The sequence below is a fragment of the Anolis carolinensis genome, unplaced genomic scaffold (genome assembly GCF_035594765.1).
Source record: "Anolis carolinensis isolate JA03-04 unplaced genomic scaffold, rAnoCar3.1.pri scaffold_14, whole genome shotgun sequence".
Lineage (NCBI taxonomy): Eukaryota > Metazoa > Chordata > Lepidosauria > Squamata > Dactyloidae > Anolis > Anolis carolinensis.
The window spans coordinates 2,475,715-2,501,871 of record NW_026943825.1 but is presented as its reverse complement, the minus strand read 5'-3'; the positions used below and the strand labels follow the sequence as shown (position 1 = coordinate 2,501,871).

General features: G+C 43.0%; 1 protein-coding gene across 3 annotated transcripts; it reads right to left on the bottom strand.

The window, feature by feature from the left end:
* Positions 1-275: 275 nt before the first annotated feature.
* cd84 (CD84 molecule) lies at positions 276-26,154 on the bottom strand. 3 transcript variants are annotated; one of them, XM_062964851.1, is made up of 8 exons: positions 25,874-26,154; positions 12,543-12,620; positions 9,842-10,180; positions 6,684-6,980; positions 4,233-4,349; positions 2,486-2,577; positions 1,641-1,764; positions 276-761 (listed from the first exon to the last, which is right to left on the bottom strand). In XM_062964851.1, exons 1-7 carry the CDS (start codon positions 25,950-25,952, stop codon positions 1,648-1,650), a joined length of 1,119 nt encoding a protein of 372 aa, XP_062820921.1. In that variant the 5' UTR covers positions 25,953-26,154; the 3' UTR covers positions 276-761; positions 1,641-1,647. The 3 variants fall into 3 exon arrangements, 2 of the variants coding, with proteins under 2 accessions (XP_062820921.1, XP_062820920.1); XR_010001232.1 differs by lacking the exon at positions 12,543-12,620 and having other exon boundaries at positions 2,497-2,577; positions 25,874-26,151; XM_062964850.1 differs by lacking the exon at positions 12,543-12,620 and having other exon boundaries at positions 25,874-26,149.
* Positions 26,155-26,157: the final 3 nt, after the last annotated feature.

Sequence of the window (26,157 nt, the reverse complement as noted above, 5' to 3'; positions counted from 1 at the left end):
TAGCCCCGCCCCCTGTGTCCTGGCAGGCACCGCAGGACAGGGATAGAAGCTCAGCCCTGACTCGGAGCTCGTAACTCCGCCCATCCATCCTGGCCGCCCATTTGTGGCCCCGCCCACCTCCCCCTCCCAGCCCTAGGGGAGAGGCTCAGCCCCGCCCTCTTGAGCAGGAGCCACCCCCACCCCCTCTAAGCCACGCCCCCAAATACATTTGGTAACCACTGCCATAGATTGTTGTGCATGGAAATAAAGGTAGTAACAAGAAATAATAATAATAATATTGTAATAATAACTTTATTCTTGTATCCCACCTCCATCTCCCAGAAGGGACCCGGGGCAGCTTACACAGGGAGAAGCCCAACAACAACATAAATTTACATACAAACAGAAATTTAAAAGAGTAATTTAAAAACAGTATAGCCGTAAAATATAGAAATTCTTGAAAGGATTCAGTTTGGTTATGCTGGTTTGTGATGACAACTACTTTACGGTAGATAATAAATTTTCATTTTTTTAAAAATTCAACCATAAATGTGAATTCGTCTTTGTGGAAAAAATAAGACAGTCCCGGAAAATAAGACCTAGCGCATCTTTGGGAGCAAAAATTTTGTTTGGAGAGCTCTTTGCTTCCATACTTTCTTGTTGGCTTCGTAGGAACATCCAAAGCGATGCAGATTTGGCACATAGTGTTCGCTTCCGTCCCAGCGGTGGAGGAGGAGGAGGAGGTGGGACTCACGGTTGGATAAATCCCACTTGGCCGGTTTCTGTTGAGAAACAGAATTATTGCAATAAATGAATGAATGAACGGGAGAAACACCCATGACGAATAAATAGGCGAGAATGGCAACTCCTGGATTCAGATTGCAGGTCGGGAAAATATTGTGGTCAGAAAGAAATAAAGACATAGGAAGGGTTGTTGTATGGTTCCTGGCCGTGTTCCAGAAGCATTCTCTCCTGACGTTTCGCCCACATCTATGGCAGGCATCCTCAGAGATCTAAAGGGCGGAGCTAGGGAAGGGGGCGGGGCCTCCTTCCAAGAGCCTGAGACAGGGCTGAGCATCTATACCTCTCCTGAGAGGCCTTTGGGACTAACGGGTGGGGCTAGAACACAAGGGCGGGGTATAGAGGTTCATCCTAGTCAGGCACTTGGGAAGAGGCCCCGCCCCCTCCTCTAGCCCCACCCCCTGTGTCCTGGCATGCGCTGCAGGACAGGGATAGAAGCTCAGCCCAGAGCTTGTAACTCCGCCCATCCCAGTCCTAGCTGCCCATTTGTGGCCCCGCCTACCTCCCCTCTGAGCCCTGCATCTTGGACTAGGGGAGAGGCTCAGCCCTGCCCCTTTGAACAGGAGCCACGCCCACCCCTCTAAGCCACACCCCCTTTCCAGGGGGCGCTGAGTCATATTTTTTCTGGAAAGGCGGTGGCAGGCCAAATAAATTCGGGAACCACTGGTTTATATATACCTGTGGAAAGTCCAGGGTGAGAGAAGAACCCTTGCCAGTTGGAGGCCAGTGTGAATGTTGTAGTTAATCACCTTAATTAGCATTGAATAGCTTCATCTCCTGGCTTCTTCCTGCCTGGGGGCATCCTTTTAATCCGGGGACATTTTGACCTCCCCCATTTCCAAGAATCCCACTTTTCTCACCAGGGGTCTATGTGACATCCTCGGTCGGCGTGTCTGGGCTCCTTTGGATCTGGTCATAAATGGTGGTCATGAGCCATTCCTTTTGGGGGCTTTTCTCCGCACTACTTTCCTGGAGACCTAGGGGCTGAAAACAAAAACGTGAGGAAGAGAGATCAGAAGCACAAAGTTGGGGAAGGTTTCATTTTCTGGGAGGCGCTTGTTGGGACACAGGGGGCGGGGCTAGAGGAGGGGGCGGGGCCTCTTCCCAAGTGCCTGACGGGGTTGAACCTCTATACCCACCCCTGTGTTCTAACAAGCGCCTCAGGAGAGGTATAGATGCTCAGCCCTGTCTCGGGCTCTTGGGAAGAGGCCCCGCCCCCTTCCCTAGCTCCGCCCTTTAGTCCTTAAAGGCCTCTCCGGAGAGGTATAGAGGCTCAGCCCTGTCTCGGGCTCTTGGGAAGGAGGCCCCGCCCCCTTCCCTAGCCCCGCCCTTTAGTCCTAAAAGTCCTCTCAGGAGAGGTATAGAGGCTCAGCCCTGTCTCGGGCTCTTGGGAAGAGGCCCCGCCCCCACCCCAGCCCCGCCCTTTAGTCCTTAAAGGCCTCTCAGGAGAGGTATAGAGGCTCAGCCCTGTCTCGGGCTCTTGGGAAGAGGCCCCGCCCCCACCCCTAGCTCCGCCCTTTAGTCCTTAAAGGCCTCTCAGGAGAGATGTAGAGGCTCAGCCCTGTCTCGGGCTCTTGGGAAGAAGCCACATCCACTCCTCTAGCTCTCATCTGCAGGCAACCTTTCTATCTTTCCACAGAAGCTGTCCTTGTTTGGCCATAATCTAGAGCCGAGGCCCACCGTGGAGGCCTCTGGGCTGTCTCACCTTAGTGTTACCTTCTGGGGGGCTCCGCCGGAGGATCTCCGCGTACTGGGGGTCTGTGGGACTCTCCTCCACTTGGACGGTTGGGATGGTGCCTGAGGAAAGAGGAGGGGGAGAGAGCTTGTGATATCGTTGTCGCTACTCCATGGATTTTGGAGGGGAAGGGGCCGAGTGGGAACAAGTTAATCAGCTCATCAAGACACTCGATGTCTTATTGAACCATCTGGAAAATGGGCCCATAAGTCCTTTCCATTCACTTGAACAAGGCCTTGTGTAAACCCCAAACACAAGCACCCTGTTCTAAAATTGCATCATAAACAACGACAAACAGCATGTGTAACTCATTAATAATAATAATAATAATAATAATAATGACAATCATCATCATCATCATCATTATTATAACTGGGTGCCATGCCAAAATATCTCAGCCGGCATTTGGAAACAATAGACATTGACAAAATCACGATCTGCCAACTGCAAAAGGCCACCCGACTGGGATCTGCACGCATCATCCGAAAATACATCACACAGTCCTAGACACTTGGGAAGTGTTCGACTTGTGGTTTTGTGATACGAAATCCAGCATATCTATCTTGTTTGCTGTGTCATAATAAAATAATAATAATAATAATAATAATAATAATAATAATAATAATAATAATAATATACAGTCCTAGACACTTGGGAAGTGTTCGACTTGTGGTTTTGTGATACGAAATCCAGCATATCTATCTTGTTTGCTGTGTCATAATAAAATAATAATAATAATAATAATAATAATAATAATAATAATAATAATAATAATATACAGTCCTAGACACTTGGGAAGTGTTCGACTTGTGATTTTGTGATATGAAATCCAGCATATCTATCTTGTTTGCTGTGTCATAATATTATAATAATAATAATAATAATAATAATAATAATAATAATAATAATAATACATCACACAGTCCTAGACACTTGGGAAGTGTTAGACTTGGGATTTTGTGATATGAAATCCAGCATATCTATCTTGTTTGCTGTGTCATAATAATAATAATAATATAATAATAATAATAATAATAATAATAATAATAATAATAATAATAATAATAATACATCACACAGTCCTAGACACTTGGGAAGTGTTCGACTTGTGGTTTTGTGATACGAAATCCAGCATATCTGTCTTGTTTGTTGTGTCATAATAAAATAATAATAATAATAATAATAATAATAATAATATCACACAGTCCTAGACACTTGGGAAGTGTCCGACTTGTGGTTTTGTGATACGAAATCCAGCATATCTATCTTGTTTGCTGTGTCACAATAACAAAAACAAAAACAATAATAATAATACGTTTTTTAAAACCCTGTCTCCATCTCCCCCGAAGAGGACTCGGGGCGGCTCACAGATAATACCAGATAAAAACAATAACAATATACAATACATCAATGAGCAAGAATATAGACAAATTACAAAATTTAGACATTAACCTCTAGAAATAAAAAACACACTTAATAGAACGTGGAATTAAAATTACAATTAAGTGATTACTTAAGTCAACGTTGGACTGCGAGCATTGCTGTGATAGGCAGAAATCCAAACCGGGAAGCTTTTCTTTGGCTCGTACAGAGAGAAAGCGCTTGCAAAAGCAACAATTGCAGCAGATGTAAAGTGACAATGAGGCATCAAATCTCTCCCGTACCGATTATGGGACAAAGCCTGATTTCATTATGGTCTTAAGGGCGTTGGGCTCACCTGCCTCCGCCGACTTCTCGTTGTTGAGCCGCCAGCACCAAAACGCCGCCCCGAGGCTTAGCACTAAGAGGATAAAAGTCAGCACCACGTAGCCGGACTTGGAGAAGGAGGCCTCGGCTGTTGGGATTGGAAAACACAGGGCGGGAGATTAGCGCTGTACGGGATAAAGTATCTCTCGTGCATGCAAAAACTAGAAGTCCCTGTTCCTTGGAGGGAGCTTTGGAGGCTGGGATTTGCCCATAAAGGAAGACATGAGTCTCCCTTCTCAGTGTTTTCTTTTGCAAAGCCTCCCTTGCTCTTAACCAAGGGAATGTTTTGAAAAAGGAAAGACGCCCTTGCAAGTCAGGAAGAAGAATATATATATACCCATTAATCTGAGCCTGGATCCTATTGTTTGCAAGATATGATCTATTTATCTCTCATCTTACCCTCCCTTATCAGTGTTTACTTTTCCAAAGCCTCCCTTGCTCTTAACCCAGGGAATGTTTTGAAAAGGGAAAGAGGCCCTTGCAAGTCAGGAAGAGATATATACACCCATTAATCTGAGCCTGGATCCTATTTCTTGCAAGATATGATCTATTTATCTCTCATCTTACCCTCCCTTATCAGTGTTTACTTTTCCAAAGCCTCCCTCGCTCTTAATCAAGGGAATGTTTTGAAAAGGGAAAGACACCCTTGCAAGTCAGGAAGAAGAATATATATATATATATATATATATATATATATATATATATATATGTATATATATGTATATATATGTATATATATGTATATATATGTATATGTATATGTATATATACCCTTTAATCTGAGCCTGGATCCTATTGCTTGCAAGATATGATCTATTTATCTCTCATCTTACCCTCCCTTCTCAGTGTTTACTTTCCCAAAGCCTCCCTCGCTCTTAATCAAGGGAATGTTTTGAAAAGGGAAAGACGCCCTTGCAAGTCAGGAAGAATATATATATATATATATATATATATATATATATATATATATATGTGTGTGTGTGTGTGTGTGTGTGTGTGTGTGTGTGTGTGTGTGTGTGAGCCTGGATCCTATTGCTTGCAAGATATGATCTATTTATCTCTCATCTTACCCTCCCTTATCAGTGTTTACTTTTCCAAAGCCTCCCTCGCTCTTAATCAAGGGAATGTTTTGAAAAGGGAAAGACGCCCTTGCAAGTCAGGAAGAAGAATATATATATATATATATATATATATATATATATATATATATATCCCATTAATCTGAGCCTGATTAATCTGATTAGTCGACCCCTTTACATCCTGATGTATATTGGGGCAGGATGGACCAAGGATGATGGAATTTGCAATACCTTCCCTCACTTCTTGAGACCACAGCAACTGCCACAAATCACACAACTGAACCAAACCAGGCACACAGATCCCAAATGACACACTTCACATGCTGCAGCACTTTGACGGAGGGTGGACCAAGGATTATGGGATTTGCAGTACATTCATCCAATTCACCTCCCACAAACCACGGTGATGCCCATGTATGACAAAACTGTATCAAACTTGACACGCAGGTGCAGGGTAGCCCACTTTACATCCTGGTGCAGTTTGGGGGAAGAGGGACCGTGGATGATGGGACTTGCACTATCTTCAGTCACTTCCTGGGACTACTGTGACCCCCACCAATGACTGATCAAGACCAAACTTGGCACATAGAGCCACCATGGCCCACTCTACATCTTGGTGAGATTTGAAAGAGCTTGGACCTTGGATGATGGGACTTGCAGTATATTCATTCACTTCCCGAGACCACTGTCACCCCCATCAATGTCTCATCAAGACCAAACTTCAAACAGAGAACACCCATGACTCACTCTACACCCAGGTGCAGTTTGGAGGAGGATGGACCATGGACGATGGGACTTCCAATACCTTCACTCACTTCCTGAGAGCACCGCGACCCACACAAATGACTGATCAAGACCAAACATGGTACATGGAGCCCTCATGACCTACTCTACATACTGGCTCTGTTTGGAGGAGGATGGACCATGGACGATGGGACTTCCAATACCTTAACTCACTTCCTGAGAGCACCGCGACCCACACAAATGACTGATCAAGACCAAACATGGTACATGGAGCCCTCATGACCTATTCTACATACTGGCTCTGTTTGGAGGGGGATGGACACTGGACGATGGGACTTGCATATGGGAGTTGGAGCTCACCCGCACCCACTGAACCCAGCTGACATTGGATATAGGCTACACTTGGAACACAGGCAAACAAGGCCTTTCTCAAATGACCCGGGCATCGCCGGGTCTCCAAGCTAGTCTTTAATAACTGGTGGCAGCGGATATAAAATATATAATAATAACATCTTTGCAATAAGGCTGTGGCAACCCCAGGCCCAGAAGAGAGCAACGGGTGATGGGTCAGAACTGGGAGACCTCTCTGTCCGTCTCACCTCCGCTCTGGCAGATGCGTTGCAGGTCGAAGGAGACGATCTTGTGCTCGATGGGGTTGCTGGCCAGGCAGGAGTAGGTGGTGTTGAGGGAGGCCGGGAGCAGCGAGAGGCGGAGGGTCCGGCCGTCGGGGGAGACCTGGAACCGGTCGGAGGCGCCCAGGTCCCGGATGGGGTTGCCTTTCCTCCAGGTGATGTTGACCGGGCCTTTGCTGGGAGACAGACACTGCAGCGTCACGTTGCACCACTTCGGGGTGCTGGAGACCAGCTGGCTCTGGATCCGGGGTGTCGAAACCGGTTCTGTCCAAACCAAGAGGGAGAAGCAAAGCTTGGAAACTGCCCTTTGTCGGAGTATTTGCAGCGCAGCCACGGAAGCAGAAGTCGTTAAAGACTCAATGCTAAAGTGGTCAAGGGATTTGGGCAGACCAATTTCAATGAGTGAATGGGAGGAAATATGGAACAAAAAAAAAATTAAATATGGCCTTGCTACAGATCTTAAAGAAAATTGGATTAAAATAATACACAGATGGTATTTAACACCAAAAAAAAATGGTTTAATGTATAGGGATAATAAATGTTGGAGATGCAGAGAGCAAGTAGGGTCGTACCATCACATGTGGTGGAGTTGTAAGGAAATTAAAAAATATTGGAGAATAATTAACATTGAATGCAGGAAAATCTTAAAAATTAATTTGGAATGTAAGCCGGATTATTATCTTTTAGGACTTTATACCATACATGAAAAAGAAGGAGGAGTGAAAGTTAAAAATAAAGAGAATATAAAACAAAAACTTCAATAAAAATTATTATTATTATTTTTAAAAAAGAGTATTTGCAGCACAGCAGTAGTTGGATGGAAGCAGTGGAGCGCAGAACGAAGAGACACTCAGAGACGTTGGTAAAACTATTTACAACGTTTTACTGTATCAACACAAACAGACTTGCAGACAAACACAGGACTTGACTCAAACTCTAGGCAGACAGAACTCGACAGAATCAGTAATGCACAAACACTTGTGTCTGGATACTCCCTAGTTCCGGCCACACATCAAGGACATCGCAGCTTCTTGGCAATTAACTCTTTCCACACTATAGTACATTCTGGATGATGCAATCAGTTGCAATACAAGCATGGCACAAACTGCATTTAAACGCTATCAATACACAAATCCCACATTAACACCCTTGAGAAAGGGATCTAGGATGGGAGGATTTGTAAAAGGACACCATGATATAATGGGTTGACTGGAAAGGCATGTGTCGGCAGCTGATTGGCTGAGCCAGCCAGGAGCCAGAATTCTAATTGGCTGCTGTCTCTAGCTTGGTGCTGAGACAAACAAAAGGCTTTAAGGGTTGTTGTATGTCTTTCGGGCTGTGTGGCCATGTTCCAGAAGTAAACTAGGCAAGGAAGGTAAATATATATCTGTGACAAGAGTCCTTTGTCAGTTGGAAGCCAGCGTGAATGTTGTAGTTAATCACCCTAATTAGCATTGGAAAGGTTTGTCTCTTGCCTGTGGGGCATCCTTTGTTCAGAGTCATTAGCCGTCCTTGGGGCACCTCTGCCCTCAGAGTGTTGCTTCCCATCTACTGTTTTGATTTTTGAGTTTTTTAATACTGGGAGCCAGATTTGGTTCATTTTCATGGTTTCCTCCTTTCTGTTGAAGTTGTCCACATGCTTGTGGATTTCAATGGCACAAAAGGCTTTAACTGCGATTTTTCAACTTGGAGAGGGAAGAGAGCGCTGACTAGACACGGTCAGGAAGGAAATGGCTGCCAACTCTCCGAAGCCTGATTCGGGGCTGGAGTGATCCAGAGGGGAAGTGATGGCACCTATTAGGACACGAGGGCAGGGCCAGGAGTGGGGCGGAGCCTCTTCTAAAGTGCCGGAGACAGGGCTGAGCACCTGAGGCGCCTGTTAGGACACAGGGGGCGGAGCTAGAGGAGTGGGCGTGGCTTCTTCACAAGAGCCTGAGACAGGGCTGAGCATCTATACCTCCCCTGAGGCGCTTGTTGGGACACAGAGGGCGGAGCTAGGGAAGGGGGCGGGGCCTCCTTCCAAAAGCCTGAGACAGGGCTGAGCATCTATACCTCCCCTGAGGCGCTTGTTGGGACACAGAGGGCGGAGCTAGGGAAGGGGGCGGGGCCTCCTTCCAAAAGCCTGAGACAGGGCTGAGCCTCTATACTTCTCCTGAGAGGCCTTTTAAGACTAAAGGGCAGGGCTAGGGGTGGGGCCTCTTCCCAAGAGCCTCTGTATAGAGGTTCAGCCCCGTCAGGCACTTGGGAAGAGGCCCCGCCCCCTCCTCTAGCCCCGCCCCCTGTGTCCTGGCAGGCACCGCAGGACAGGGATAGAAGCTCAGCCCTGCCTCAGAGCTCGTAACTCCGCCCACCCCAGTCCTGGCCGCCCATTTGTGGCCCCGCCCACCTCCCCCTCGCAGCCCTGCCTCTTGGATTAGGGAGAGGCTCAGCCCTGCCTTCTTGAGCAGTAGCCACGCCCACCTCCTCTAAGCCACGCCCCATTTCCAGGGGGTGCTGAGTCATATTTTTTCTGGAAAGGGGGCGGCAGGCCAAATAGGTTTGGGAACCACTGACCTAGACACTATACTCCTATATTTTTTTGATTAATTTTTATTAAAGTTTTCCAAAAAACAAAACATTTTACATAAAATGGGGAGGGGGGAAGGCAAAAAGATGAAGGGAAAAACGGGTAAGAAAAAGGGATAGGGGATAGGTAAATAGGGTTGTGTATGGGGTTCGGGAGTGGGGAAGGAACATAAAGGGTCGGAAACAAAATGAATAAGAAATATTTGGTCTTCCATCCATGTTTTCACAGGATTTTTAAAATTTTGTTAGTTTTTAATTTGTATGGTCCTGGTTGTTTTCTTTATTGCCTATCTAAGTCTTCAGTTTCTAGGGTTATTCTTTTGTATTATTCATATACTCTCTGTATAAAGTCCAGTATGTTTTCTTTGTATTTTTTAGTAAGAACGGCTCTTCCATTTCCCCCTGCCATTGTTCTTTCATTGGAATATCTTGTGACTTCCATAGTTTTGCATATACAATCCTTATATACACTATACTCCTATTGATGCAGTCTAGAATCGCATTGGCCTTTTGAGTTGCCGCATCACACCGTTGGCTCATATTTCTAAACAAAGACTCACCATAGACAGCCAGCTGGAAAATCTGATCTTCCACGATGGCCGGAAGCAGTTTGATCCGGGCACCGAAGATGCCGCTGTCGTTCACCTCCAAGGCCCGGATCCTCAGGGTCTCGTTGAACATGTCCACCCGCTGCTTGAACCGGTCGCCGGGATCGGGCCGCTCGAATTTCCCATCCCGGAAGACGGCCACCAAGAGAGCCGGTCCCGGTCCGGCTCGGTAGCTCCACTCGATCTCCCTGACTTTGGCCCGGGGTGCGAGATTCACAGAGAGGACGGCCGTGCCCCCCAAAACCGCATTCACTCGGCGAGGAGGGCTTTGGACCTGGCCGGCGATGATATCTATGGGGAGAGGCCAAACATTAGGACTTCCATGGCACGACGAAGGCAAAGCACCTGCACGCTCAGGGACACGTCTACACACTGACCACTTAATGCAGTTTCAAACCAGATTTCGAAGAAAGTACTACTTTGAGGTCCAGATAGTGATGACACAAGCCGCACAAGCCACAGGCCACTGATACCCATTAAGGAAGTTTTTCTTGATGGGAGTTTAAACTAATGTAAACCAATCTGGATGCTTGTTTGGATTTTTATATAATTTTGTTGGACTACACGTAGTTTAATTTATTGATGTTAGGCTTTAAATTGATGTGAGGTTTTAATGTTATTTTTATATGTGGGGTTTCTCTGGTATTTTTATGTCAGTATTTGTTTATGGAGGCATTGAAGGTTTGCCGTTTTATGTTGGAATCCGCCCTGAGTCCCCTCAGGGAGACAGGGCGGAATATAAACAAAGTTATTATTATTATTATTATTATTATTATTATTATTATTATTATTATTATTATTATTATAGTTGATTGTCTAACAGTTTAAACTTTTGGCCCATCTGAGTCTGGGAGAGGAGTGCCTCCCAATTACATCCGATGTCTATCAATGGGTCTTGATAATAATATTTATATTAATATTAAGAACAGCAGTTATTCTGAGACTGGGAGAAGAGTGCCTCCCAATTACATCCGATGTGTATCAATGGGTACTGAAAATAATATTTATATTAATATTAAGAATAGCAGTTATTCTGAGTCTGAGAGAGGAGTGCCTCCCAATTACATCTGATGTGTATCAATGGGTCTTGATAATAATATTTATATTAATATTAAGAATAGCAGTTATTCTGAGTCTGAGAGAGGAGTGCCTCCCAATTACATCCAACGTGGATCAATGGGTCTTGATAATAATATTTATATTAATATTAAGAACAGCAGTTATTCTGGCACCCTAAGCTGAGTCTGGGAGAGCAGTGCTTCCCAATTACATCCGATGTGGATCAATGGGTATTGAAAATAATATTTATATTAATATTAAGAATAGCAGTTATTCTGAGTCTGAGAGAGGAGTGCCTCCCAATTACATCCGATGTGGATCAATGGATCTTGATAATAATATTTATATTAATATTAAGAACAGCAGTTATTCTGAGTCTGGGAGAGGAGTGCCTCCCAATTACATCCGATGTGTATCAATGGGTCTTGATAATAATATTTATATTAATATTAAGAACAGCAGTTATTCTGGCACCCTAAGCTGAGTCTGGGAGAGCAGTGCTTCCCAATTACATCCGATGTGGATCAATGGATCTTGATAATAATATTTATATTAATATTAAGAACAGCAGTTATTCTGAGTCTGGGAGAGCAGTGCCTCCCAATTACATTGGATGTGTATCAATGGGTATTGAAAATAATATTTATATTACTATTAAGAACAGCTGTTATTCTGAGTCTGGGAGAGGAGTGCCTCTCAATTACATTGGATGTGTATCAATCGGTCTTGATAATAATATTTATATTAATATTAAGAACAAGAGTTATTCTGGCACCCTAAGCTGAGTCTGGGAGAGCAGTGCCTCCCAATTACATCCGATATGAATCAATGGGTATTGATAATAATAATAATTATATTAAGAACAACAGTTATTTTGTCACCCTGAGCTGAGTCTGGGAGAGTAGTGCCTCCCAATGACATCCGATGTGGATCAATGGGTCTTGATGATAATATTTATATTAAGAACAACAGTTATTTTGTCACCCTGAGCTGAGTCTGGGAGAGTAGTGCCTCCCAATTACATCCGATGTGGATCAATGGGTCTTGATGATAATATTTATATTAATATTAAGAACAGCAGTTATTTTGGCACCCTAAGCTGAGTCTGGGAGAGCAGTGCCTCCCAATTACATTGGATGCGGATCAATGGGTCTTGATAATAATAACAATAATAATAATAATAATAATAATAATGAAATCCAGCATATCTATCTTGTTTGCTGTGTCATAATAAAATAATAACAACAATATTAATAACCATAGTACTCTAGGGAAGACTCAAACATTTTAAAAGTTGTTGGGCTAAAAGGGGGGAGGGGTGAGCCTCGGAAGCCCTCCCATTGCAGCCAATGGTAAGAATTTTTTTGGTTGTTTTTTTTTTTTTTGTAAGCCAGACGAAAATTTTGTGTCGTTAGCGGGACACAAGTACGGAAACGAGACGACACGAATGAAACTACTACACAAAACGAACATCAACTCTCTACGGATGCAGACCTCTCGAAAGTGGTGCCAAAGAGTGTGGATGGCAGCGGAGCCTAAGGAGCAGCCTAAGAACAGGACCGTGTCAACGGCATAGAAAGTAAAAGGCATTCACCTGCACACCAACTAGGGTCAAGCAGGCCGTCCTCGGCTAGCTGTGCCCTTGGCTCATCAGTCTGGCCAAACAAGCCAACTACACAAAAGAGAGAGAGAGAAAGAGGGGCGGAAGTTCAGACCCGGAAGGCTCTGTCTCCATTGTAGACGGTCCGGAAGAAGGCACTGGCGGGACTGCAAGACACCAGCAACACTTGGTTCGGCCACCGGGACCTGGTTCCCCCTTATTCTATTCTGCCTTGGTCAGACCACGTTACCTGGAATCACACTGGGTCCAATTCTGGGCACCGCAGTTGAAGGGAGATGTTGACAAGCTGGAAAGCGTCCAGAGGAGGGAGACTAAAATGATTAAGGGTCTGGAGCAGGGGTCCCCAAACTTTTTAAACAAGGGGCCAGTTCACAGTCCCTCAGACCGTTGGAGGGCCGGATTAGAGTTGGAAAAAAAGAACAAATTCCTATGCATACTGCACATCTCTTATTTTGAAATAAAAAAGTGAGAACAAATACAGCCTCACTGTTAATAATAATCATAATAAAAATAATAAAGAGGGTTGGAAGAAACCCCTTGTGCCATTTAGTCCAACCTCCTTCTGCCTTTGTGCACCAAAAGCACAAGCAAAGCACCCCTGACAGATGTTCACCCAGCCTCAACATTGTTAACAACAACAACAACAACAACAACAACAATATATCACACAGTCCTAAACACTTGGGAAGTGTTTGACTTGTGATTTTGTGATATGAAATCCAGCATATAGATCTCGTTAGCTGTATTATACTGTGTCTTTGTGAAAATAATAATAATAATAATAATAATAATAATAATAATAATAATAATAAAAGAGGGTTGGAAGAAACCCCTAGTGCCATTTAGCCCAACCTCCTTCTGCCTTTGTGCACCAAAAGCACAAGCAAAGCACCCCTGACAGATGTTCACCCAGCCTCAACATTGTTAACAACAACAACAACAATATATCACACAGTCCTAAACACTTGGGAAGTGTTTGACTTGTGATTTTGTGATATGAAATCCAGCATATAGATCTCGTTAGCTGTATTATACTGTGTCTTTGTGAAAATAATAATAATAATAATAATAATAATAATAATAATAATAATAATAATAAAAGAGGGTTGGAAGAAACCCCTAGTGCCATTTAGCCCAACCTCCTTCTGCCTTTGTGCACCAAAAGCACAAGCAAAGCACCCCTGACAGATGTTCACCCAGCCTCAACATTGTTAACAACAACAACAACAATATATCACACAGTCCTAAACACTTGGGAAGTGTTTGACTTGTGATTTTGTGATATGAAATCCAGCATATAGATCTCGTTAGCTGTATTATACTGTGTCTTTGTGAAAATAATAATAATAATAATAATAATAATAATAATAATAATAATAATAATAATAAAAGAGGGTTGGAAGAAACCCCTAGTGCCATTTAGCCCAACCTCCTTCTGCCTTTGTGCACCAAAAGCACAAGCAAAGCACCCCTGACAGATGTTCACCCAGCCTCAACATTGTTAACAACAACAACAACAATATATCACACAGTCCTAAACACTTGGGAAGTGTTTGACTTGTGATTTTGTGATATGAAATCCAGCATATAGATCTCGTTAGCTGTATTATACTGTGTCTTTGTGAAAATAATAATAATAATAATAATAATAATAATAATAATAATAATAATAATAAAAGAGGGTTGGAAGAAACCCCTAGTGCCATTTAGCCCAACCTCCTTCTGCCTTTGTGCACCAAAAGCACAAGCAAAGCACCCCTGACAGATGTTCACCAAGCCTCAACATTGTTAACAACAACAACAACAATATATCACACAGTCCTAAACACTTGGGAAGTGTTTGACTTGTGATTTTGTGATATGAAATCCAGCATATAGATCTCGTTAGCTGTATTATACTGTGTCTTTGTGAAAATAATAATAATAATAATAATAATAATAATAATAATAATAATAAAAGAGGGTTGGAAGAAACCCCTAGTGCCATTTAGCCCAACCTCCTTCTGCCTTTGTGCATCAAAAGCACTAGCAAAGCACCCCTTAAACATTAATGATTAATTAAATAATAATCAAAATACCATTATAAACAAGCAAATCATTGGAAGGGGTGCACCAGGCGGGGGCCGGATAAATGGCTTCAATGGGCTGCATGTGGCCCCCGGGCCTTAGTTTGGGGACCCCTGGTCTGGAGAACAATCCCTATGAGGAGCGGCTTAAAGAGCTGGGCATGTTTAGCCTGCAGAAGAGAAGGCTGAGAGGAGACATGATAGCCATGTACAAATACGTGAAGGGAAGTCATAGGGAGGAGGGAGGGAGCTTCCTTTCTGCTGCCCTGCAGACTAGGACACAAGGGAACAAGGAAGGAGGAGGAGATTCCACCTGAACATCAGGAAGAACTTCCTCACTGTGAGAAGGGCTGTTCAGCAGTGGAACTCTCTGCCCCGGGGCCGTGGTGGAGCCTCCTTCTTTGGAGGCTTTTAAGCAGAGGCTGGATGGCCATCTGTCGGGGGTGCTTTGAATGCGATTTCCTGCTTCTTAGCAGGGGGTTGGACTAGATGGCCCATGAGGTCTCTTCCAACTCTACTATTCTATGATTCTATGATTCTACGGGCTTCTCTTTAGAGCTTGGAAAAGTTCCTTCCCTTTTTTTGGAGACGGTGGCCACTTGAATCTGGGAGCCGCCATCCTCCAAAAAAGCCATGGTTGTGAAAAAGTCAAGGGCCCCCTGCGTTCAATCTAATCTGACCTGCAGCAGGGAGTTCCACGGATCCGGAAAGCCCCGTTGGGCCAGCCAACCATGAAATGTGGGCCCCAGCAGCAGCTTCAACAAGCCGGGACTATCCTCTCCTCTGCTTCTTCCCCAGCCCCAACATTTATTTATTTATTATTTTATTTGCGACATTTATATCCCGCCCTTCTCACCCCGAAGGGAACTCAGGGCGGTTTACAAGTATATATATCAGGGGTCCCCAAACTTTTTAAGCAGAGGGCCAGTCCACAATCTTTCAGACTGTTGAGGGGCCGAATTATCATTTGGAGAAAAAAAAAATTCCTATGCATACTGCACATGCCTTCTCTGTAGTGCAACAACAACAACAACAACAACAATGAAAGAACAATACAATATTTAAAAATTAAAACAATTTTAACCAACATAAACCTATCAGGATTTCAATGGAAAGTGTGGGCCTGCTACTGGCCAATGAGATAGTCAAGTTAAATAGGATTGTTGTTGTTGTTGTTGTTGTTGTGTGCCTTCCAAGTCATGTCAGACTTTGGCCAAGCCCAAGTCTAAAATTTATTATTTATTTACTGCATTTATTTACTACATTTATATCCCACCCTTCTCACCCCGAAGGAGACTCAGAACTGTATGTACATACAATATATTATATTATTAGCATAACACAATATTTGCATTATATATTACTATATTGAACTATACCACTATACTGTAATATAATATGTAATATATAACATACAATTAATATTATTATATGGTATTACTATTAGTATTATATTGTATAACATAAGATTATTATCAATATTATATGTATACACAATATGTTATATTATTAAAACTGATATAAAAATATTATATTATAAAACTGAGGGCGGGGGCCAGGTAAATGACCTTGGAGGGCCGCATCCGGCCCCCGGGCCTTAGTTTGGGGACCCCTGATATATACATACAATATATTATATTATATAACTATATAGCAATATTATTAGTAATATTGCATGTAATATAAATATAATATAAATATAATATAATATAATATAATATAATATAAAATAAATATAAATATACAATTATAATAGTGAATTATAATTATTATTACATTGTATTACATCATAATATTATTATTAATATTACATGTATATACAATATATTATAATTGTATACATTGTCACTAATCCCAAATAAAAGTATCATTGCATTTCCCGTCCCCTTGATCTGGTCATGTAAGTGTGATTTATTGTTATAATTGTACAGTAGAGTCTCACTTATCCAACACTCGCTTATCCAACGTTCTGGATTATCCAACACATTTTTGTAGTCAATGTTTTCAATATATCGTGATATTTTGGTGCTAAATTCATAAATACAGTAATTACTACATAGCATTACTGCGTATTGAACTACTTTTTCTGCTAAATTTGTTGTCTAACATGATGTTGTGGTGCTTCATTTGTAAAATCATAACCTAATTTGATGTTTAATAGGCTTTTCCTTAATGCCTCCTTATTATCCAACATATTCGCTTATCCAACATTTTGCCGGCCCGTTTATGTTGGATAAGTGAGACTCTACTGTATTATTTTACTTTGTTTAATAATGTGTATTATGTTGTTATGTAATGTTTGTGTTGCTTTTATGACTGTAAACCGCCCTGAGTCCCATCCGGGAGATAGGGCGGTACAGTAATATTATATGTAATATATAACATATAATTAATAGTATTATATGGTACAGTAGAGTCTCACTTATCCAACATAAACGGGCCGGCAGAAGCTTGGATAAGCGAATACCTTGGATAATAAGAAGAGATTAAGGAGAAGCCTATTAAACATCAAATTAGGTTATGATTTTACAAATTAAGCACCAAAACATCATGTTAGACAACAAATTTGGCAGAAAAAGTAGTTCAATACACAGTAATGCTATGTAGTAATTACTGTATTTATGAATTTAGCATCAAATATCACGATGTATTGAAAACATTGACTACAAAAATGCGTTGGATAATCCAGAATGTTGGATAAGTGACTCTACTGTATTATTATTATTATTATTATTATTATTATTATTATTATTATTATTATTAACCTAGGGGTTATCGCCAGCTGCCGGACACCCATTAAACCATTTGAATCCAGTCCAAATCCACCCCCGGTGCTTTGTTTTCTCCTCGGACCGCCTCCTCACTCCTGATTGGCTGAGAGGCCGAAGCGGTGCTGTCTGTCTGATTGGCTGAGGCGTCCACGCCTCCTCTCTAGTTGATGACAACAACCAATCAGCACAAAGCTGGTAGAGGGGGGCGGGAAATTCAAAGTTGACCGCCCTGTTTTTTTCCTATAAAATGTACTGTAATGCATTGTGTGGTATGTCTGCTTGACGAACGATCGCAGTTTGACATCCTTTCCGGCTGGATCGCCTCCAAGCAACAGAGGCCAGGCTACCTTTATGCAGATACCTTCATGATTGCAAACCCCAAAGGTATCTATATAAGACTGGTGTATGGTTTTGAATGCTGGACTACACCTCTGGAAGCCAGAATTCAAAGCTTCACTCCAACATAGTGATCTTGGGCAAGTCACACACTCTCAGAGGAAGGCAGGGCTGGATGGCCATCTGTCGGGAGTGCTTTGGTGGTGTATTCCTGCATGGCAGGGGGTTGGACTGGATGGCCCTTGGGGTCTTTTCCGGATCTAGGATTCAATGAAACCTCATCTCAGTAACTCATACTAAGAGCACTCATGGGGCAGGTTGCCGTAGGCTGGAGTCAACGTGAGCAAAACACATAACAGCATGAATATAACGTACAACAACAACAACAACAACAACAACAAATACAACAACATCCTTCACCCCCAAAAGGAACTTTTCCAAGCTGTGGTTTGCCTCATTACCCAAGATCGTCACTGGTGAAACCAAATGGAGACAAAGAAAGTTAAGAACACGACAACAAACAGATTTGAACATAAAACAGAGACGGAGAAGACACAGGACAGGCATCCGTCCAGAGTTACAACTACCCTCTGAAATAATAATAATAATAATAATAATAATAATAATAATAATAATAACCCGCGTGGAAACAAGGCGGGACAAACATGCAGAAAGTGGTATGAAAAATGGACGTCGTGGGATCCGATGATCCCGTAACGGAGGTCTTGAGACATGGTTTGGATGGCCAGCTGTCAGAAACTCCAGCATATCTATCTTGTTTGCTGTGTCATACAATCATAACAATAACAACAACAGTCCTAGACACTTGGGAAGTGTTCGACTTGTGATTTTGTGATACGAAGTCCAGCATATCTATCTTGTTTGCTGTGTCATACAATATAATTGTAGGGGACTAGCCCAGAGGGGAAGTAAAGGAGAGAATTCCAGGATAATAATAATAATACTTAATAATAATAATAATAATAATAATAATAATAATAATAATAATAATAATAATGTGCAAGGAAGCTGACGAAACCATGGATCATATCCTCAGCTGCTGTAAGAAAATCGCACAGACAGACTACAAACAGAGGCACAACTATGTGGCCCAAATGATCCATTGGAACTTACGCCTCAAGTCCCACCTTCCAGCAGCAAAGAACTGGTGGGATCACAAACCTGCAAAAGTATTGGAAAATGAGCATGCAAAGATACTGTGGGACTTCCGAATCCAGACTGACAAAGTTCTGGAACACAACCCACCAGACATCACAGTTGTGGAAAAGAAAAAGGTTTGGATCATTGATGTCGCCATCCCAGGTGACAGTCGCATTGACGAAAAACAACAGGAAAAACTCAGCCGCTCTCAGGACCTCAAGACTGAACTGCAAAGACTCTGGAAGAAACCAGTGCAGGTGGTCCCGGTGGTGATGGGCACACTGGGTGCCGTGCCAAAAGATCTCAGCCGGCATTTGGAAACAATAGACATTGACAAAATTACGATCTGCCAGCTGCAAAAGGCCACCCTAATGGGATCTGCGCTCATCATCCGAAAATACATCACAGTCCTAGACACTTGGGAAGTGTTTGACTTGTGGTTTTGTGATACGAAATCCAGCATGTCTATCTTGTTTGCTGTGTCATAATAAAATAATAATAATAATAATAATAATAATAGTACTGTAATAATAATAATAATAATAATAATAATAATAATAATAATAATAATAATAATAATAATACATCACACAGTCCTAGACACTTGGGAAGTGTTCGACTTGTGATTTTGTGATACGAAATCCAGCATTTCTATCTTGTTTGCTGTGTCATAAAATAATAATAATAATAATAATAATAATAATAATAATAATAATAATAATAATAATAATAATACTTTATTCTTGTATCCCGCCACCATCTCCCCGAAGGGACTCGGGGTGGTTTACAACAGGGACGTGCCCAGCATAACAACATAACATCATAAAAACAGTGATTTAAAACATTAGTTAACACAATCTATATATATAAAAGAGTGATGGAATCCTGGCGACCGCCAAAACAACAAAACTAAACACCCCACAACCTCGAAAATTGACAACACAACCCATCATCCACGCCTCTAGGTTGATACAACAAAAAGAAAAGAAAAATAAAGTCCTAATTAGAGGGAGAGGAATAATTGTTTTTATCCAATTGCTGCCAGTTAGAAGGCTAAGCTCCGCTCACTTGGTCTCCTAGCAACCCACTCAGCCCACTAAGTGACTTGAAGGTTGGGTTGCTGACCTGAAAGCTGCCAGGTTCGAATCCCACCTGGGGAGAGTGTGGATGAGCTCCCTCTACCAGCTCCAGCTCCATGCGGGAACATGAGAGAAGCCTCCCACAAGGATGGTAAAAACATCAAAACATCCGGGCGTCCCCTGGGCAACGTCCTTACAGACGGCCAATTCTCTCACTCCAGAAGCAACTCCGGTTGCTCCTGACACGAAAAAAAAAAACTCAGCCCAGGGGACAGGCAGAGTTAGGCCTCACTTAGGCCTCTTCCACACTGCCTATAAAATACAGATTATCAGATTTTAACTGGATTATATGGCAGTGTAGACTCAAGGCCCTTCCACACAGCTATATAACCCATTTATAATCTTATATTATCTGCTTTAACTGGATTATCTGGACTCCACACCTTTACCCTTTACCTTAACTACCACCAATTCCTCAATACTTTATTTCCCATACCACTATACTTCGCCACAGCAACGCGTGGCCGGGCACGGCTAGTGCAGCAATAAAATGCTTGCTTGCTTTCTGAAGCTTGGCTGCCCCATCTGCCGCTTCCTTGGGTCCATCCCTGCCCGGACCCAATGTGTCCGATCCCATGGGATGTTTCGGCACCCGGTGCCACCTCCTTTGCCAGCCGTGTCGCCCAGAGGTGCCCCCGCCGTCCTCTTGCTTTCGGCTGTCACTCAGTCGCAAAGAGCTGAACAGATGTGTCTGCGCATTAGGAGAAGATTAAATACCCTCCCGGTGGAGGGGGCTGGGTTTTTGTAAAAAAAACAACCCTTCGGTTGCCAGCTGCCAAAATTATTCCCAGTCGAACTCGTGTTCTGGATTTGCATCCGTCGGGTTTCTTTCCCATGTGTCGTGCCACAGTCGGGATTTACATGTACCCGGAGGGTCACACGTTGATGGCATTTCTTGTGCTCTTTGCATCTGTTGCCATTCCTTCTGACTCGTCCAGATGTTTTGGTTTTTTAATCCTAACAGTAAGAGCTGTTCTGTCAGTACAGTACTCCAATGGAGTCTCCTCGTCTGGGTTTTTTAAAGCACAGACTGGATGGCTATCTATCGGGAGGGCTTGGATCGAGTCTTCTTGAACGGACACCTGGGATCTCTTCTAACTCTATGATTCCGAGGCTGGATGGACATCTGTTGGGAGGGCTTTGATGGTGTCTTCCCAACTGGTGGAATAAGGTTGGACTGGATGCCCTTTGGGGCTCTCTTCCAACTCTAGTATCAATAATAATAATAATAATAATAATAATAATAATAATAATAACAACAACAAAAGTCTTACAAAAAACAAATCTCAGCTTTCAAACATCTAAGAAATCTCCCAAAATTTCGCATCTGATGTACATGGATGACCTGAAGCTGTATGGGAAAATGGAAACTGAAACTGAAATCCAGTCTCTGACTAACACTGTCCGAATTTTCCCATGTGTCGTGCCACAGTCGGGATTTACATGTACCCGGAGGGTCACACGTTGATGGCATTTCTTGTGCTCTTTGCATCTGTTGCCATTCCTTCTGACTCGTCCAGCTGTTTTGGTTTTTTAATCCTAATAGTAAGAGCTGTTCTGTCGGTACAGTACTCCAATGGAGTCTCCTCGTCTGGGTTTTTTAAAGCAGAGATTGGATGGCTATCTATCAGGAGGGCTTGGATCGAGTCTTCCTGCATGGCAGAATGGGCTTGGGGTCTCTCTCGTCTAACTCTATGATTCCGAGGCTGGATGGACATCTGTCGGGAGGGCTTTGATGGTGTCTTCCCACCTGGTGGAATAAGGTTGGACTGGATGGCCTTTGGGGCTCTCTTCCAACTCTAGTATCAATAATAATAATAATAATAATAATAATAATAATAATAATAATAATAATGAATATGTAAAGCAAAGTGAATAACCTGCTTGGATTGAAGACAAAAATCAGAAACTCCTCAAAGCATAGCAGACAAAAAACCAGTACAAGAAAACCGCACTACAAACTAGAGCTGACAGCTGTGATATGAAATCCAGCATATCTATCTTGTTTGCTGTATCATAACAAAATAATAATAATAATAATAATAATAATAATAATAATAATAATAATAAGATGATGAAGTCTTCACTGGATGTTTTCAAGCAGAGGCTGGATGGCCATCTGCCGGGAGGACTTTGATGGTGTCTTCCCACCTCGTGAAATAAGGTTGGACTGGATGGCCTTTAGGGGTCTCTTCCAACTCTAGGATTCTATTATTCACAGGCTGAATGGACATCTGTCAGGAGGGTTTTGATGGTGTCTTTCTGCCTGATGGAATGAGCATGGACTGGATGGCCTTTAGGAGTTGCTTTCAACTCTAGGATTGTCATCTGGATGGTCATCTGTCGGGAGGGCTTTGATGGTGTTTTCCTGCCTGATGGAATGGGATTGGCCTGGATGGCCTTTAGGGGTCTCTTCCAATTCTAGGATTCTATGATTCAGAGGCTGGATGGACATCTGTCGGGAGGGCTTTGATGGTGCTAACTCTGCCTGTCCCCTGGGCTGAGTGGGTTGCTAGGAGACCAAGTGGGCGGAGTTTAGCCTTCTAACTGGCAGCAATTGGCTAAAAACAATTATTCCTCTCCCTCTAATTAGGACTTTATTTTTCTTTCCTTTTTGTTGTATGAACGTAGAGGCATGGATGAGGGGTTGTGCTGCCAAGTTTAGTGTTTCTGGGATGTGCAGTTTTGTTGTTTTGTCCTAGGCCGAAATTTCATTACCCTTTTATATATATAGTCTAGCTTTGCCCGGCCACGCGTTGCTGTGGCTTATGGGAATCCTTTATTGGCCAGGTGGAATAGCCTTGCAGTCTCAAAGCCTGGCTGTTTTCTGGAGTAGCTGGAGCTGTTTGTTGTATGAACGTAGAGGCAGATAATCTGTATTTTATAGGCAGTGTGGAAGAGGCCTAAGTGAGGCCTAACTCTGCCTGTCCCCTAGACTGAGTGGGTTGCTAGGGGACCAAGTGGGCATAGCTTAGCCTTCTAACTGGCAGCAATTGGAATAAAAACAATTATTCCTCTCCCTCTAATTAGGACTTTATTTTTCTTTTCTTTTTGTTGTATGAACGTAGAGGCATGGATGAGGGGTTGTGCTGCCAAGTTTAGTGTTTCTGGGATGTGCAGTTTTGTTGTTTTGTCCTAGGCCGAAATTTCATTACCCTTTTGTATATATACTAGCTGTGCCCAGCCACGCGTTGCTGTGGCGAAGTATGGTGGTATGGGAAATCAGATAATTTGTTTTTTATAGGTAGTGTGGAAGAGGCCTAAGTGAGGCCTAACTCTGCCTGTCCCCTGGGCTGCTATGGCTCAATCCTATGAGATCCCGGAGTTTTGTAGTTGAGTGAAGCGTCAGACCTCTTTGGCAGGCGAGGCACAAGACCTGGTCCAATCCTCCAAAACTACAACTCCCAGGATCCTGTGGCATTGAGCCATGGCAGTGCAAGTGGGGCCAAACCGCATTAATTTTACAGTGTGGAGGGAAACTGGCTCAAAAGAGAGTTCCATGTCCAAGTGGAGCTTTGAAGCCAGTCCACATCAAACCTATTTTCCTCCCCGGGGAGGCGGTGGGATTGGGGGAGACTCTTCCTAGGATGAAGATTATTCCTCCTGCAATTTTGTCACAGCTTTATCCCGTTTTATCCCAAAGTTGGTTAGAGAACATTGTAATCTCCGCAAATCTCCTGTCCTCGTACAGAAAGACATGGCTTTGGAGGGGAGGGCAAAACCCAGTGGATTATATCACGAACCAGCAAGACCGAGAAGGGATTTGGGGGACGAGGAGGGCATCTACACGGTCGAAATAACACAGTTCAGCACTGTTTTGGCTGCAATGGCTCAATGCTATAATAATAATAATAATAATAATAATAATAATAATAATAATAATAATACAGTAGAGTCTCACTTATCCAAGCTAAACGGGCTGACAGAAGCTTGGATAAGCGAATATCTTGGATAATAAGGAGGGATTAAGGAAAAGCCTATTAAACATCAAATTAGGTTATGATTTTACAAATGAAGCACCAAAACATCATGTTATGCAACAAATTTGACAGAAAAAGTAGTTCAATACCCAGTAATGCTGTGTTGTAATTACTGTATTTACGAATGTAGCACCAAAATATCATGATATATTGAAAACATGGCTTGGATTATCCAGAGGCTTGGATAAGCGAGGCTTGGATAAGTGAGACTCTACTGTAATAATAATAATAATAATAATAATAATAATAATAATAATAATTATTATTATTATTTTGTGATACGAAATCCAGCATATCTATCTTGTTCGCTGTGTCATAATAAAATAATAATAATAATAATAATAATAATAATAATAATAATAATAATAATAACTTTATTTATACCCCACTCCATCTCTTGAAGGGCCATGTTCCAGAAGCATTCTCTCCTGACGTTTCACCCACCTCTATTGCAGGCATCCTCAGAGGTTGTGTGGTCTGTTGAAAACTAGGCAAGTGGGGTTTATATATAATATATGTCTGTGGAATATTGTATCGTCTGTTGGAGGCAAGGGTGGATGTTCCCCTTGGCCGGCGTGATTAGCATGGAACAGCCTTTTCGCTTCAACGTCTGCCTGCTTCCTGCCTGGGGGAATCTTTTGTTGGGAGGTGTTAGCTGGCCTTGATTGATTCGTTTCTGGGATTCCTCTGTTTTCTGAGTGTTGTTTATTTATTTATTAGTGACATTTATATCCCGCCCTTCTCACCCCAAAGGGGTCTCAGGGCAGTTTACAAGTATATATACATACAATATATTATATTCTTTATTTGTTCTTTATTTACATTAGAGTTTTTATATATATATTGGTTGTGTGGAGCTCCTGGTGGCACAGTGAGTTAAACTGCTGAGCTGCTGAACTTGCTGACCAAAAGGTCAGCAGTTTGAATCCAGGGAATGGGGTGAGCTCCCTCTGTTAGACCCAGCTTCTACCAACCTAGCAGTTCAAAAGCATGCAAATGTGAGTAGATCAATAGGTACTGCTCTGGTGGGAAGGTAATGGCGCTCCATGCAGTCATGCCAGTGGCCACATGACCTTGGAGGTGTCTACGGACAACGCCGGCTCTTTGGCTTAGAAATGGAGATGAGCACCAACCCCCAGAGTGTGAGTAGATCAATAGGTACTGCTCTGGTGGGAAGGTAAGGGCGCTCCATGCAGTCATGCTGGCCACATGACCTTGGAGGTGTCTACGGACAACGCCGGCTCTTCGGCTTAGAAATGGAGATGAGCACCAACCCCCAGAGTGTGAGTAGAGCAATAGGTACTGCTCCAGCGGGAAGGTAATGGCGCTCCATGCAGTCATGCCAGTGGCCACATGACCTTGGAGGTGTCTACGGACAACGCCGGCTCTTTGGCTTAGAAATGGAGATGAGCACCAACCCCCAGAGTGTGAGTAGATCAATAGGTACCGCTTTGACAGGAAGGTAACGGCGCTCCATGCAGTCATGCCAGTGGCCACATGACCTTAGAGGTGTCTACGGACAATGCCGGCTCTTGGGCTTAGAAATGGAGATGAGCCCCAACCCCAGAGTCAGACATGACTGGACTTAACATCAAGGGAAACCTTTTATAATCCACAACGAAAGAGTCTTTTTTGGTCACTTGATGCTCACAATGCCTGGAAACAAAGATCCTAAAATATTCCAGATTGAGTTGCATTGACTTAGACTTTACAAAAGCCTTCCCAAAGGATGGGCATCGGAGAGTAATTGATTTCAATTGCAAAGTGGGCACCGGAGACTATATTCCTCGTAACTGATCCACACAAGATATATCAGGGACGTCTCAACCGGTGTATAAGTTGTTCGCTTACCTGTCAAGAAGCCCAAAAGAGTCAAGAGCAACAAGCCGACGGTGCCGCTGGTTCCAGCTGATAGATTTCTCTCCATCATCTTCTCCCCGGCTTCGGCGGCTGCCTCGCTTTGGGGGTCTCAAAAAGGTCTCTCGGGGTCCCGAAAGGGCATGTCATCCCGGCACAAAGGGTCTTCTGCCCGCTTATTTGCCCGCCAGCTTTAATTGGCACCGGCTAATGGACCATCATTGAGACTTGGTGCCTTCAGCGGCTCCTACGCTCTGCAGAGAGCGGCTGCTTGTGAC

Bases quoted from the DNA above. Each gene is read 5' to 3' on its own strand.
- cd84 (XM_062964851.1), bottom strand. From the start codon at position 25,952: ATGATGGAGAGAAATCTATCAGCTGGAACCAGCGGCACCGTCGGCTTG. The intron at 4,350-6,683 runs GTGAGACGGACA...CAATCCCAACAG, and splicing joins ACGCATCTGCCAGAGCGGAG to CCGAGGCCTCCTTCTCCAAG. The intron at 1,765-2,485 runs GTGAGACAGCCC...TTTTGTTTTCAG, and splicing joins CCCCAGAAGGTAACACTAAG to CCCCTAGGTCTCCAGGAAAG.